Here is a 15769-nt window from a genome sequence, read left to right on the forward strand (position 1 = left end):
TCTGTGTATTTGTACATGTTCTACTTATAGAATTTTAAATGAATAAAGCATTTTTACCTGTCTTCTAAAGATGAGTGCCTTGGTTTTTTCATGCCCTCCACCAAAGAGCATCGTCTTGTATTATCACTAGCTCTAGGAAGCTCTCCTGTTCCAAGGCTTTTCAGGACCTATGATTGTCTGAAATACTTCGAACTTTGAATTATATCTTAAATATATTATATTTAAAAAACTTTCTTTAAAACGTGAATGTCATATTTTCAGAAGTTTTGTTTATAGATAATTAAAAGATCACAGAACACAATAATGCTGGTTAATATAAATCCCATATTGTCATCTTACTGGCCTGATAATGCCTTTGCTATATTACCCACAGTGGCCCCATACAAATAGAGACATCACAGGCAGATCATACATCAGTATAAATGGTATAGAGAAATACCCTTACTATATATACCGTGGTATCATTATATTTCTGTTTAGATGTCCTGAAGGGACAATTTAATCAAATATAAAACACTACATTTGTGCTGTATGTTATATAAATTACGGTCCTTTTATGGAGGCTATGAGGGAGACTAGACCTCTTTCACAGAGGTGATAGCACCTTTGGGATACATCAAAGAACAAGCATACACTATAAAAGACAGTATGCAGTCTATATTCTACTCCTCTACTGATCTGTTTTTATATCCTACTAGCTGTTTAACTTTTTTTGATCTACGCAACACTTGGTGTCGATTCTGCTGCAACAAAAAAATGATTAGACAAATGATTAATAATCTGGAAATCATTCTAATGATTCATCAATTTATTCCTAGTCTTAGTTGATCAAATATCAGGAAGTTGTGTCAAATGCGTATCACAATTTTCACGATTTGAAGTTTTCTTTAAATTGCTTATTTTGTCAAAGCAACAGCTCAAAAGCCCATTTATTTAAGATTCTGTCTGTGTGCAGAAGAGACTGTGCATTTGTACATATACATATGTAACAGTTAGAGCCTGACGGTGACCTTTTGAACTGGACCATGTAGGTGGAAGCTACAGAGGTGATCAGGTTATTAAGTGGATTTGACCTCCTCAACATGAGGTGGGAGAAGAAGCTGAATATGATCGAGAAAAACAGAGAGGAAGAGAGAGAGATCGCTCTGTATGCATATTTTAAAGAAGCGCGAGCAGGTGAAGATGCATTAAGAGAAGATTCAGGAATATTCGAGCTGAGAGGAGGACAGAGTCCGTCACCTCGCTGGCCTGACATATTGAAGACAGCAGCACTGTGTTAAATGTTCACAGAGGTCACATCTCTAATTATACATTCACAGACATCACACAAGTGCACGTCCAAACACACACACACACACACACACACACACACACACACACACATACACAACACCTCCTTTAATTCCACTCCCCCTCTTTGCTTCTTTCTCTCCTGATGAAACATGAATGCAAATCAGCTTCGCTCTCCTGGGCAGAGGTACTGAGAGCTATTAAAGGTGACATTAAGGAAGAAATACTGACACCTCCTTCTTTGCTGTCACATGATATCTGCTGTAAAAGTGTCTGAGTTTAAGAGAGAAGTCAATGATAACACACACTACTGCATCCAATAATTAAAACATGCTGCAGGCTGACTGAAGACAGGTCAGCTTTTCTGCAAAATAAAATAAGTAATGACTACTTTAAAACGTATTGAAGTCTGTAGGAAACAGCATGCAGCTCTTACAGTGGCTGATCTCCATGACAACCAGCAGTCACAAGGCCAGGCATTATGGGGTCAACTGGGGTAATGCACACTCATCAGCCCAAATCTGGGGTCAAAATCTGGAGTCATGGGAGAAACATGGAGAGGGGTAAGTAGTGACACACGTCTGCTCTTTCTGCTTCATGTTTTAAGTTTCCTTTTCCATCATTTAATTCCTCCATGAGCACAGAGCAACACTTCTGTCAACAATAGTGACACACAAGCAGCTCATATACAAGTTAGAAAATCATGAATAAATCATCAATAAAAAGGTTGATGTCAATTCCTGCGCTCTCGTCTTTGTACTTCATTTCTTGAAAACAAAGAATCGACATTCACATTTTACTGATTTAGGCTGGGAACACATACACATACACACACAAAGTTTCATACTTTCACACACATTCTAAGCGTTTGTTTTTATGATAATACATTGCCAACTCCCATGAGTCTCCTCTGCAACTGCAGCAAAGAAATGAGGCCATTGTGTGCAGTTGTGTTTGTATTCAATGTTGTGTATGCCAATTCCTGATCTATCTCGATCTCCATGTAGACAAAAACCATGAATGAGACAAAACTGAAACGAAAGAACAACAAAACACTGATTCAACCTTCACTCAAGCTGACTGACATAGTTAGCTGAGCTATGGTGCATGAGGAAAGCAGTGAGAGGGATGGAAGAGTTATCAATGATATGATGCATCTGCACTAAACTCTATAAAGATGAAGAGCCTTGATAATGTGGAAACTCCTCTCTCTCTCTCTCTGTCTCCTGTTAATGACCCCGACATTTTCATTTAACCAGGTCACAGAGGGAGAGGAGGAAGGTGATAATGCTAGGTTTCCATGGAGATAAATGACTTCCTCTGATGAGGAGGGGGAGAGGAAGATGGAGAACATAGAAGGAGAAAGAAGTGATGCATGGGGGAAGCAGTGAAACAGAGAAACATAAAAGAAAAGAAAATGAGAAACATCTTAAGTTAAAAATGACTTTGAACCCAAAGCAAGCTGCATCTCATGAAATGATTTTTTCAGTCTGATCACAAAATATTTCATAGAGGTTGAGGTTTATCAAGTATTAAGAATACACCTTTATTATGTATTAATTTGCCCAATTAGTCTTCATTCCACAGCATCTGCATAATAAACTCTGATAACATTACACGTCAGGTATCAAAGAAAGTGATTTTTTTATGAGAGAGTGAGGGCATCTGAGGAGAGACACGGTCGAAAAAGGAAGTCTCCTCCACATTGACTTGCCTTCTGTCCTGTATGCTTTTAGGTCAAATCAGAAAAACTCAAATTTGAGATAAGAAGTTGTCTCAAGCAAATAGAAGTGTGACACTAAACATGTTTGAATGTACTCCTGTTTTGTAATGAATGAGTATTTTTCACTTTCGGGATGATTCAATGTTTTCTAATGACAGTCAAATAAATGTGTGTTGCATTGCTTCAATGTCATTTCTAATTCAGCTTGTGACTAAACACAAGACCTTTAAGGGAGCTGGTTTTGCCTAGTAGTTTGAGCATGCGCCCGTGTGCAGAGGCTAAAGTCCATCCAAGGTTTTTGTCCGACCATCAACATTTGCTACTTCACTGCCCTATCCTACTGAAGGCACAAAAGGCCCAAATACTGATTAAAAACATGAGAACTCTCTGCTCACTCAGATCTCACTCCAAAATCATCAATAAGTTCCTCCTGCTGCCAAACTGGTCTCCTCTTGTGTGCCGGTGTGCACTGTTTTATGCTATATTTTGTACTTTCTGTTCAAAGGATTAAATAAGGCTCCATCTAACCCAGGAAAACCTCAGATCAGACAAGAAGTCGTCTCCTCGGTTACATTCCTGCTTCACCTGCTTCCAGCTCTCTGATCTCAGGTGAGCAGTGAGCAGAAGACATGAGCTCAGTTACTCTGTGTTTCCTCTGCGCCTGCACGTGTCTGTGTTGTAACTTCGTTTGACTTCATTTCTCTGTCACCGTAATCCTACAGTATCAGCCACTGAGCAAATATTCCTCTAAATATGTGACCATGCAGGCAGCAAGAAATTCTGTTTATTTGTTTTGTTGTGTTTACAGTTCAAATGTTGTATCGAGGGTAAATTAGGTTTGTATTCAGAGTCAGAGTTAATCTTATTAGGAGCATGGCCGACTCACATTAAAAGAAGCCCCTATGGATGTGAAATATTTGTTTTATAAGGAAAATACATGTTTTCTTCTTAACCATAAAGCTAAGATGTTAAAGTTCACGGATGTGTAATTATAAACAAGACAAGGAACAATTATTTTGATTAAAAATGCAACAAAAATCAAATTACATATCTCTCCAAATATGTGGGGGTGAAGTAGATTGGATTGTTTGTTGGCTGGTTTGTTTGTCTCCTTGCTGAAGATAAAATCAGCACAATTTCTGCGATGACTCGTCTCCAGCAGAGAAGCTGTCAAGTCCAAAAGAAAGACAAAAAACTCACTAACATAAGCAATCAAACTAAATGTTGTGTTTTGGTCTAAGTCCACCATCCAATCGAAGAGTGGTGGATTCTTTCTTTAGAACCGACAGTCAGCAATCACTCTGTCAAATCACATAATAATAACCTTATAAAGAAGAGGAAATAGACTTTTCTACAAGCACAGTAAATACATGCATCCAACTAGAGATGTTCTCTGCAACATTACAGTTCTAGAGATCTCTTTTGAAACCAGATCAGTCAAGACCACATGTGAGAAATACCACTGAATATCCAGGAGGAGGAATTTGTTTTTGTTTTTTTAAATTGAGTCACAATTTTTCTGATAAATTTCAGCTGTGATAGAAAGGTGAGAACATGGATACAAGGGACAGAAATGTATAGTTTTTTTCTGGAGGGAGCTCTGAGATTTAAAGTCCCACTGTGTGCTTGGCATTGTTTCTGTAGGACAGTTGCAGTTTGTGAGTTTTGACTAGATTTATTTTTCACCCGTGTAACCCCATCACAAGATGAATCAAACATGAAGAGAAACCTTTGAGTTCTCCAAACGCCCACACATACCCGCCAGTCTCAGTGTGTTTATCCCTGATCTCGATTTCTCTAAAAAGAAGCATTGATCTGTGTTCGTCTTATAATGTAACAGATGTTCTGCCCTGCCTCTGTGTTAAAAGAAGAGACATACAACTATATTTAATAAATATATATTTTACTACTTAAAGCTCCAGGCTATCTCTTCTGTACTCCCTCTTCTGCCTTGACACAACCTCTCCTCCCCCTTTCTTCAACCTCAAACTGTGATTTCCACACTAAATGTTCCCTCTCAGCAGAGTCAACCATGGGTGGTGGTCGGGTGTGGTGTCCCCCACACAGAGCGCTGTGAGGCATGCTAGGTAATTTGGCTAATATTTTCTGATGAACAGACAGGCATGGAGCCTCTATGAACTTGGATTTATCACTGTCTTCCCCTTCTGCATATCCATTCCCCTCCTAATCTCCAGCAGACATCTGTGGAAAACCCATCAATTTCTATTAACCGTGAAGGATTCTTCATTTTATTTTCTGTATTGTGACAGATTTGACTTTATCACATTTGTTCTGCTTAGAGTGTACCTGCTCAACTTTTATGAAGCACAATTTCCATCATTACATTTTCATACAGTTTAATTTTCCTCTTGATCGGTTCTATAGGACATTAACCTTAGTTGGTTGTAACCGTCTCCCTGATGACTGCTATAAATGTAATACTAGAGTTTTAAATTATGATTGTGCATGTCTTTATGTAAAGTGGGAGATTTTACTTCTCCATATGTTTGTGTAAAAGAAGAAGAAGTGTGTGTGTGTGTGTGTGTGTGTGTGTGTGTGTGTGTGTGTGTGTGTGTGTTTGTCGGGGGGGCGGGGCTCATGGGCAGATGCTTTGTGGCCTCAATACAATAACCTTTCTAATCTCAGTCCAGACCAGCCAGTCACTGCTCTCGTAGCTTGTAATAGAATCTATTTCTAAAATGAGAATCAGAGATGTCCGTGCTGTCCTGCAGGGTTGGAAGCTAATATAGAGTTGCCATATTGCAGAGAATATGTGAAAGAATGTGTAAGCAGTCTTACAGCAGCAGCAGGATATGTACAGTAAGCATGACTGCAACTTCAGCCCTTCCAGCTGACTCTTCACTCACAACGTAAGCAATGGTTCAATTCTCAGGTCAAATATAATCAGCATTTCGGATACAGGCACAGTGATAAGCTCCACACGTTACATCTTTTACGTTTACCGAAAGCCACAATCAAATCATTTTCAAGTCCTTTTTACTCAAAGCTGAAAGTCATAAAAACAAGTGTGGAAAAACTGGCCTATAACTGATATGAGCAGAACAAATAAACAAGGATGAATGAGCTGCATTAGAAAACAAAAGACACAAGGAAATGAATTGTAATGATGCGTGGAAGAAAAGAATGGTTTGAAGTTGGCAGCATGCATACTGGTCTAACAAACCATTTGTTCTTAATAAAAAAATGTACACCCACTATGAATTATTACCAGTTAGATAGCAGTTAGAGCGCTTTGTTCTGACACCTGCACTACGTTTCATTATTTTGTAATTAGCTCCAGGTCAGAGAGTGGCCATTCAAAGACACGTTCACTGAGGGTAGACATTGAGGAGTTGTTGGGAAATGAAAGGTTCTCTCTAATTTAGCTAATTGATTCAGATGGCATTTCAACCATTCAATAACAGATTTAAACAAGATGAGTTCTGTAAGAGTAATGGACATTCAGCAGGCCAGTTAATTAGAATACAGTAACTGGCATTACATTGGCCCATTGGATGATCTGTCATGAGGCCATGCTCTCCTGATGGCTTTAGTTCACTGAAACAGTTCCAAAGAGCAGGCAGGCTATAGTATGTTTTTATTTTTTGTACATGTTTCAGATTTCAGATTTCAGACTCAGAAATCCACAGAGGCATAAAGATGAATGACGTATGATTCAGGACAACAATCACTGATGCAAAGCTGTTAATCAGCTGACATGTTGTCTCTGTACCCTCTATTAATAGAAGATTTGGATGTTAGTTCAATTATAAACTGGATTAAAAGCAAAAGAAAAACAAAACCAAAGCCCATGTCTTCAAAAATTAAAGTGTTTTGAAAAGACCTCATAGTGTATGTTGACCCACACAAGCAGGCATGCTGCCACCTTGAATCTAATTCTTGAACCAATAGCAGTCTAAATCATTTGTCTGCACAGCAACTATAATCCATTCAAACCCATTCAACAGCTGGCCACATTAATAGCATTGGTCAGAGATAATGTTTTTAAAAACAAAGCTGCTGTATAGAAATGCTATCTTGGAATTTTGTCACAATAAGGCCGAGCAAACCAAACCAATTCAAAGTTTGCAATACTGTGCTATGTATAACATAATTTAGCTTAGTAGCTATAGAATATGGTCATGCATAATAAGGTATATGAATAAAAAAAGTGAATATTGTATTGTGACCTTAAGTGTTACCCAAAGAGGGTTTGAACCTAAAGAAACATTGACTTTCCTAAAACAAGGTCTTAAGATGCTTATAGGAACTAAATATGCATGTTCTTGAACTGTAGTGTGATTCTGAGAAGCACACTGCTGGGTTTGCATTCTTGAAATTGTCTACATGGCTAACACTGTACCTATACTTCTGCCCTGTAACTCTGTCACTGTCCTTTTTGACCTCAGTGGCAAGTGAGTCTGTGGGAACAAGGAACAGAAACTGCAGAAGGAGAAGGACTGGAGCCTGAGAGCTAAAAACCTCCATGTGATAACTGCTGAACCTGCGCATGTTTGTTGTGGCCAGAAATTACCTGAAAACCTGAAACCAAGAGTGTTAATACAGTACATAAATGTTTATTTTTCAGACCAATCAGAGTTCAGTCAAACATGTGATGACATGGGCAAAAGGAGCTTCCTGTTATCTGCAAAATAAATATCTCTGCGTTATCATTCATGTCTCTCTGATAATCATTGTAACTCAGCCTCTTTATGGGAATGCAGTCGAAGTGATACGGACTCCTTTCTATCTCCTTTGATTCATGGTAAGTGCACATTTGGATAAATTAATATTTTACAAAAATATGAATTCATTTTCATCCTCGACTTATTCTGAGTGCGTCTTGCAGTTTTAAATGATCCCATTAATTCTTAGAAATTTTTAATTACCTCAAGTAAGCTTAATTTTTTGCAACTTACAGATCACTTATTAGATATAATTTAAGCTTATTTCTAGCTAATAGGTCTGTTATATTACCTGCAGAGCTTAGCTAAAATGTTTCAGTATTATAATTCAAATGTCCCATGTTACGTTATTCCACGTTTGTAAGTCAAAACAGAAGCATGCATGAGAAAGCAAAGAACAATGGGTTGTATAACTAGAAATTGCTTTAGTTAAGTGTTTAGACCTATCATTTTCTAGTTAATTGATTAAAAACATTTTAAGTTTAAGTTTTCTTCTTAACTGAAAAACAGTGAGACAGTTATAACAATGGATCCGATGGAGATTGATGACAACATATATATGAAGAGGAACCTCACCACAGAGGACCTTTTGACAAAAGGTAACGTATCAACCTGAAACCACACGGTAAGACAGAATATCAAGAGTATTATTCAGTAAGAGTATTGAGCACAAGTATTAAGACATGTTAACCATGTGAGTTTGGATAGAAATGTGTTGATAAACAGTTTTGAAACTTTATGTAGATGCCCATATGCTCATAAACTGTTTTTCTAGAGCGTTAACTTGTCTTGTCTTACTCTGTCCCTATGGATTATTTAGTTGTCTTTTTATTGTCGATACAGTTGATTTTCAGAGAAGAAACCATCCTTCCAAATGTGTCTCCGTGGGTCTTGGATTACTGTGCGCTGTCCTGTTGGCTGGAAATGTAGGACAATTTCTCTACTGTAAGTAATTTGTTGTCACTAAATATTAATTTTACTCGCTAAGATTTATTTTTTGGGGGCTTTTTTAATGTAGAGATACGACAGTGGATAGAGTCAGAAATCAGGGAGAGAGAGTAGGGAATGAGCCAGGCTTTGAGGGCCTCCCGCTTGGAAGACTACAGCCTCCACACAAAAAAACTCATTTTTATCTTATACTGGCGTTAGTAAAATTCCTAATTTCAGACTCTGCCTGAAACGGTAAATTAAGCTGCCTTCTCTTTACGGTCCGCCTCCCCACTTTCTTCCTATTGGCTGGCTCTCTGGAAGAACGCTGCAGGGCTGCCTAGGCCCGCACAAAAAAATGGCTGGGCACTCTGTAAATATTATTTAATAATACCAATACATGTGCGTTGGATCATAAGTGCTATAGCCTCCTGGCAAACATTTGCCTTCTGAGGCTGCCTCCGATCAGCATTTGGAGTGGACTGAAAATAAAGATTATCAACAAGTTGTTGTTGGGGTCAAATTAGCCTCATCTTTCTTGTCTTACATCAGTTGTCATATTCGATGCAGAACAAGTTGTTTAGTGCACTTTGCGGGATCAACCGATAACTCAAACATGTGTTCACCTCATGATCTCAAACTTTGCCCACACTTAGTAAGGGCATCATGAATTGTAACACTAAAGTGTTTTTAAATGGGGATTAGCATAATAGATTGATTTAAAAAGCATGCATAGGAGAGGCAAATGACTTTTTTTTTTTTTAAAAGAACAATCCCAATAATCTAAAAAATGTGAGACTTTTTTTTTTCATTTCAGCAGATCTGATGCAGGCTGGTTACAGCACTGGAGCAGTTCAGCTGCAGGGAGCCTCTAATGCTTTAGCTGCAGAGAGAAAACAGTTCGATGCCACATTGAGTAACTTGACAAAAGAAAAAGACCAGTTGCAGACAATCTATGATGACTTGAAAAAGAACTATGATGAACTTCAAAGAGGAAAGGATGACTTGCAGAGGAGTTACACATTACTGAAGCGTGACAAGGACCAGTTGCAAACAAATCTGACCCTGAATAAATATCTACTTCAGAGCAGATACCAATCACTGTCCACAGACAAAGAAGCATTGCAAGGCCGATATAATACTCTGCAGAGGGAGAAAGAGTAGCTACAGACCAATTACAGGAGTTTAGCTACAGAAAAAGATCAGCTAGAGAAGAATATCGACAAAGAAAGAGGTGACCTGGCGAAAGAGAAAGACCGGCTGCAGCAAAGTTTAAACACCCTAACACAAGAGAACAATCAGCTTCAAACCAAATACAATGACATACAGAAGAATTGTGACAACCTGCAAAGAGAAAAGAATGGGTTACAGACACAGTTTAACACGATGAAGACAAACAGGGATGAGTTGCAGAGGAGTTACACTTCACTGAAGAGTGACAAGGACAAGTTGCAAACAAGCTACACAAATCTGACCCAGAGTAAGAATCTACTTCAGAACAGATACCAATCACTGTCCACTGACAAAGAAGAATTGCAAAGCCGCTATAATACTCTACAGAGGGAGAAAGAGCAGCTTAGGAGTGATTACAGCAATCTTGCAACTGTTAATGATCAGCTACAGAAGAGTATGGGAAAAGTTCAAGGTGACTTGATTAAAGAAAAAGACCGGCTGCAACAAAGTTTAAACAGAATAACACAAGAGAAGAATCAGCTACAATCAAACTACAATGACATGCAGAAGAATCGTGACAACCTGCAAAGAGAAAAGAACGAGTTACAGACAACATTTAATGCGATGAAGACAAACAGGGATGAGCTGCAGAGGAGTTGCACTTCACTGAAGAGTAACAAGGACCAGTTGCAAAAAAGCAAAGAAGCATTGCAAGGTCGTTATAATACTCTGCAGAGGGAGAAAGAGCAGCTACAGACCAATTACAGGAGTTTAGCTACAGTTAAAGATCAGCTAGAGAAGACGATCAACAAACTCAAAGGTAAGATGTTTCTCATAAAAGTGTAATTCATTTACTTAAAAGTGTAGTAGTCATCATCTGTAAGATTCTGAACCTCTCTGTGTTTTTAATGTATAGACAGGCCTTGTCAGACCTGTCAGACAGGCTGGAAAAAGTTTGGTGTCAACTGTTACTATGTAACAGTTGAAAACAGAACATGGACTTCAAGCAGAGAATACTGCAAAAGCCATGGAGCTGATCTGGCCATCATAAACAGCAGGGATGAACAGGTGAGAAAACGAAAGAAAGAAAGATGGGTTGTAGTTGAGAATGAATGGAGCATGAATGGAGCAGAGACAGGAAGAGCAAACTACACGTCCATTTTAACATTTTTAAAGATCAAGTTTTTATATAAAATAATGCAGTCAGGAAGGAGAGACAAGCCCATTTCCCCAAGATCATTATAGAATAATAAAATAATCCCAAAGTGCTTTTTACAACCATTGACATAATTTTAAATCCTTCACCAATGAGTACAGAAATGAACACAACTCTTATTTTCTGACTTTTTTAAATGAAAAGTAATCTCCATCGGAAATATTATTTAAATTCCAACTACTCATACTCCCTGGGAGCTACCCGCACATTGGCCTCCAGAAACAATGTCATCCTCTGTGGTGATGACCCAAAATGGCATTGGTGAGGTGGTCAACTAGATGAAGTCTTCCTCATGCACAATGGATCTGATCCCAACAAAATTGTTCAAATCCTGTTTTCACATTCTCTCAAAAGAAGTTACAAGTATTATTAACACCTCTCTTAGTTTAGGCATTTTCCCACAGTTTTTAAAACCTCCATCGTAAAACCTCTCCTCAAAAAAAAGATATTGACCCCTGTGAGCTTAACAATGACAGGCCAATTTCTAATTTACCCTTTTTGAGAAAACATTTAGAGAAATTTGATTTTCATCAACTGCTCGTTCATTTAGTTGACAACAATATTTTAGATATACTACAATAGGGCTATAGAACACATCACAGCACAGCACAGAGACTGCCCTACTTAAAGTAGTAAATGACATGAGAATGATTGTATATATAAACAATGTGGCAGTCCTCCTTCTTTTAGACATTTTACACAATCGACCACAACATTTTGATCAATAGACTAGAGAAATGGGTTGGTCTCTCTGACCATGTTTAAGCCTAGTTCAGCTCATATCTTTTTAACAGACAGTTTTATGTCGGCCTCAGAGACTCATGGTTTTAATTATGGTATCCCTCAAGGAAGTATTCTTGGACCTATTTTATTTTTACTACATGCTTCCACTTTCAAACATCATAACACAGCACAACGTCAACTACCATTTCTATGATGATGACACTCAATTATATATTTCCGTCTCCCCCGATGACCCTAATGCACTTCAAACTCTCATTGCTTGCCTCTCTGATGTTAATGTATGGATGAACTTTTTAAAAAAATAATTATTTTAGTTGGTGCCAAAGCAGCCAGAGAGAAACTACAGACACAGCTCAATAGTTTTAACAAGCAGATTAGGACACATATTACAAACTTGTCAGGTCAAACATTAGGATCAACATAAGGAGTTCTTGTGCTATAAACTGTGTTTTGTGATGAATGCAGATCTGAACGGTTTGTTGTATATTACAGGTTCTAACATTCAGTTTGTAAACGATTGATGGAGGTGGTTAAAGCACCTTTAGTTCTTTTTTTGCATTAAAAACGTGCAGGTTTGCAGAAGTTTTTATGTTCTTTTATGAATCTGTGTTGTGTAGAAACATGAAGTTCTCACTAACAGGAATTCTGAAACAGATGTGATTGTTCTGTAACCATTAGTTCAGTTCGTAATATTTTCCTAGGTAGACTAATTTTATTTACAAGTAGTGGTCCCTTTAAGAAAAGACAGTAAGTTAGCAACAGGAAGTCATAGTCAGGAAGTAAAGGAGTCACATTGCTAAGAGGACAGCCATCTTCCAACTGCCCATTTCCATCCGCAGACATCTGCATACATCTTATGCCATACGTAGCATCGTCGTTTCACCCTTTTTGTAGTCAATAAACCTGTGGACAAACTGACGACTGTCTCCAGAGTTTTGATGAACGGAAGGTGTTTAAGCTTACTGCCAAGATATATTTGATACATGTATTGAGGGCAGCATAGTGATAGTATAACAAACCTTTTGCAATGGCTGCATTTTGACAAATATAATTTTGTACATTTGAATGTGGGCTGCATGGTGGTGCAGTGGTTAGTGCTGTTGCCTCACAGCAAGGAGGTTCCCCTGTTCTCCCTGTGGATGTGGGTGTTCTCTCCGGGTACCCGGCTTCCTCCAGCAGTCCAAAGACATCCTCGTTAGGTCAATTGGTGACTCAAAATTTCTCGTAGGTGTGAATGAAAGTGTGGCTGGTTGTCTGTCTCTATATGTCAACCCTGTGATGGGCAAAGCGGAATAGATGACCATTCTTGTGTGTGTTCTATTAACAGTCATTTGTCAATGGGTTGTTGGGATCAGATGTACAAACCTGGATTGGTATGACTAACAGCGTTACAGAGGGGACCTGGAAGTGGGTCGATGGGACCCCAGTCAACTCTACGTAAGTTTGTTTCTGTAGGAACTTCAATCTGTTTGGACTAGGACATTTAACAGCAATAAATAAGAGGTTCTTTCATTGTTCATCATTTTATGAACTCCACGCACCATGTGATGTTGACTGGTTATATCCTTTAACTGATATGATTTAGTATCCTTTGTATACCTATTTCCCATGTAAACAGCAAATTAAAGTTAAGTTCAATTCCTACAGAATTCATTAAAATGTTTATCCTTTATTGAACAACATGTCTAACATGAGAAAGGATACACTGTTTATTTCTCTGATATGTTGCACATCAGATACTGGTGGCCTGGGCAGCCCAACAGCTACGGCGGGAACCAGGATTGTGGAGAAATGGTGCAGAGTAGTCAACTTGGAGGGTGGAACGATCAAGAGTGTTCTGTGACAAATGTCTGCATCTGTGAAAAATGATATCCCTGTTATATAAAGATACCTGACTCTACACTTACACATCTCTAATAAAATCATCACATTTTAGTCTGCAGGCAGACAACTCCTGAAGTATCTGCTTTACTTATTCAAAACAAGTAAACCTTGATGCAGTACCCTGTTAAAGATTTCATATATTGAACATTTGGCTGATGATTTGTGTTTGCGCCAATTAATTTGTGTACAAAACAGTGTTGTACAAAACAGATTTTGCTATCAATGACTTGTTCTGTTTGGTGTATTTGAATGCATGTTAATGGATGTATATTAAAGATAAGCAATAGTTATTAGTTAGTCTCACCTGTGTCTGATTACCCCAGTGTCTATTCAGTTTCAGCATGACTTCACACTTGTTGTCAGTTCATTCATCTAAACATCGCACAAAAAGTAAGGAAATTTGTGTTTGGTAGATTATTTATTTTGCCAAATCTTCTCTGCCAATGCCAAGCAGCTTATTCTGCTATTGCTCTACTCAATCAAACAAATAACTATTATAAACTAATCTACAGCAAACAGAATATCTACAAGCAAACAAAGTGGAGTGTGCGCGTGTGTTTGCGTTTGCTTTGCTTTGTTACGAGCAATGAATCGATTATCTTTAGTGTAGGAACAGCTCCTGTTTCACAATGATTGTGACTTCCACATTACTTTAAAGAGTTAAAGTCTTCAGACTGGAGCTTTTGTTGAAGCTCTGTCGCTTTTGTGCTGTTAAAGTTACTGATCAAGTGCATTAATGAAGCTCATGATGTAACAGGGCTAATCTGTTCGACATCAACTTTTTATGAAATATCAAATCAGCACCTTTCTGCACCAATAAATCACGAATATGATTTTTTAAGCCATCAATTCAGATGATCACAGGGTTCAGATGTTTCCCTCTTCATCAAATTGATGTGACTGATGTGATTGGCAGAGAAGTAAACAAACTGATGCAGACTGTCTCCTTCTGCCACATTAAAAAGAAAACTGTCTCATTATGAAAAAATAAGCTGGCCCTATTACAGAATGACTGATGACACCAGCAATATGGCAGAAAATGTGGAAATAAATCAAATGAATGACTTTCTGTGCTGACAATGAGATGGCACTTTAGAAGAAGGAGCTCTTCATAAGTCTGTCTTTTATTCTATTATATCAGTCAACAGCAGTAATAGCCTAATAATGAAATAGTAATTTGTATTTATTTAACACTAAGCATTTAGATTTGACAGAGTGCTTCACAGTCTGTCGGTGCAGCTGTCTGGACAGCACGGATTAAATAATGGAGTAAATGCACTGACTTGAAGGTTAAGGATAAAAGTGATTGTTCGGAAAACACTCTTCTACCAGCAGTCAGATAAAAAGATCAATACATCCATTTGGTCTGTTTTTTCTGTGCAGAGGTCTAACACGTGTTAAGTCTGAATTAGACGCGTTTTCATCCAAAGCTTTCATGTATTCAGAAAATGTCAAAGCCACACAAGTGTTGATTAATAGTGTCTCCTTAGATGTTTTTTCATCACTAATGTGTGTTTTTGAGTGACACTACCATCACTCTCATGTAGGATATATGGCTGCCAGAGTAAGAAAAAGGATGTCTTTGTTTAATCATTTTTATTGATGGAGCCAGTTGGGCTAACAAAGTTTTGTTTTTTTATTATATTGTGCTGTAAGACGCAGCAGTGCACAGAGACGCAGCAGCGCCTGAGGCATTTTGCCTCCTCCATTCTCTGCACATCTTCATCCCCTGCACAGACTTATTGTATAAATGAGTTAAGTGTGAAAATTAAGTCTGGGCATCTCTCACACAATCATTCTAAATCCTCATAATCAGTCATAGTACGGACAAAGTTCAAAGGCTGTTGTTCACTGATGAAACTTCTGATTATTAATATCGTAGAGCAAGGGAGACCGCTGACTGATGTGAGCACTCTGACAATGTTTGAAGAAATCAGTGTTGGTTCTGTAGACATGTAAACACTGCAGATCTCCTAAATGGTAATGATAATGATAAATGGTGGCTGTTTTGGCACTGCAGGAGGACTGCATGAATGCAGCAGTAACGTGAAGTCAATCTCTGATTTATCTTACGTTTGTGACCCTCCTGTTGAAGCAAACAGACTCTCTCTCAGACTCTCCGCGAAA

At 38.2% G+C, this 15769-nt stretch overlaps 1 protein-coding gene across 1 annotated transcript; it reads left to right on the forward strand.

The window, feature by feature from the left end:
- The first annotated feature begins 7708 nt into the window (after positions 1-7708).
- LOC109998081 (C-type lectin domain family 4 member M-like) lies at positions 7709-13910 on the forward strand. The gene is made up of 7 exons (XM_065958919.1): positions 7709-7778; positions 8209-8323; positions 8542-8643; positions 9443-10618; positions 10715-10866; positions 13086-13195; positions 13495-13910. Exons 4-7 carry the CDS (start codon positions 10012-10014, stop codon positions 13625-13627), a joined length of 1002 nt encoding a protein of 333 aa, XP_065814991.1. The 5' UTR covers positions 7709-7778; positions 8209-8323; positions 8542-8643; positions 9443-10011; the 3' UTR covers positions 13628-13910.
- The last annotated feature ends 1859 nt before the right edge of the window (positions 13911-15769 follow it).

Source organism: Labrus bergylta, chromosome 9 (genome assembly GCF_963930695.1).
Source record: "Labrus bergylta chromosome 9, fLabBer1.1, whole genome shotgun sequence".
NCBI classification, from domain to species: domain Eukaryota; kingdom Metazoa; phylum Chordata; class Actinopteri; order Labriformes; family Labridae; genus Labrus; species Labrus bergylta.

What these genes read in the sequence shown, in the direction of transcription:
- LOC109998081 (XM_065958919.1), top strand. Translation starts at nt 10,012, where the DNA reads ATGAAGACAAACAGGGATGAGTTGCAGAGGAGTTACACTTCACTGAAG. An exon ending in GACGATCAACAAACTCAAAG is followed by an intron (nt 10,619 to 10,714) that starts GTAAGATGTTTC and finishes TTTAATGTATAG; the next exon opens with ACAGGCCTTGTCAGACCTGT. An exon ending in GGGACCCCAGTCAACTCTAC is followed by an intron (nt 13,196 to 13,494) that starts GTAAGTTTGTTT and finishes GTTGCACATCAG; the next exon opens with ATACTGGTGGCCTGGGCAGC.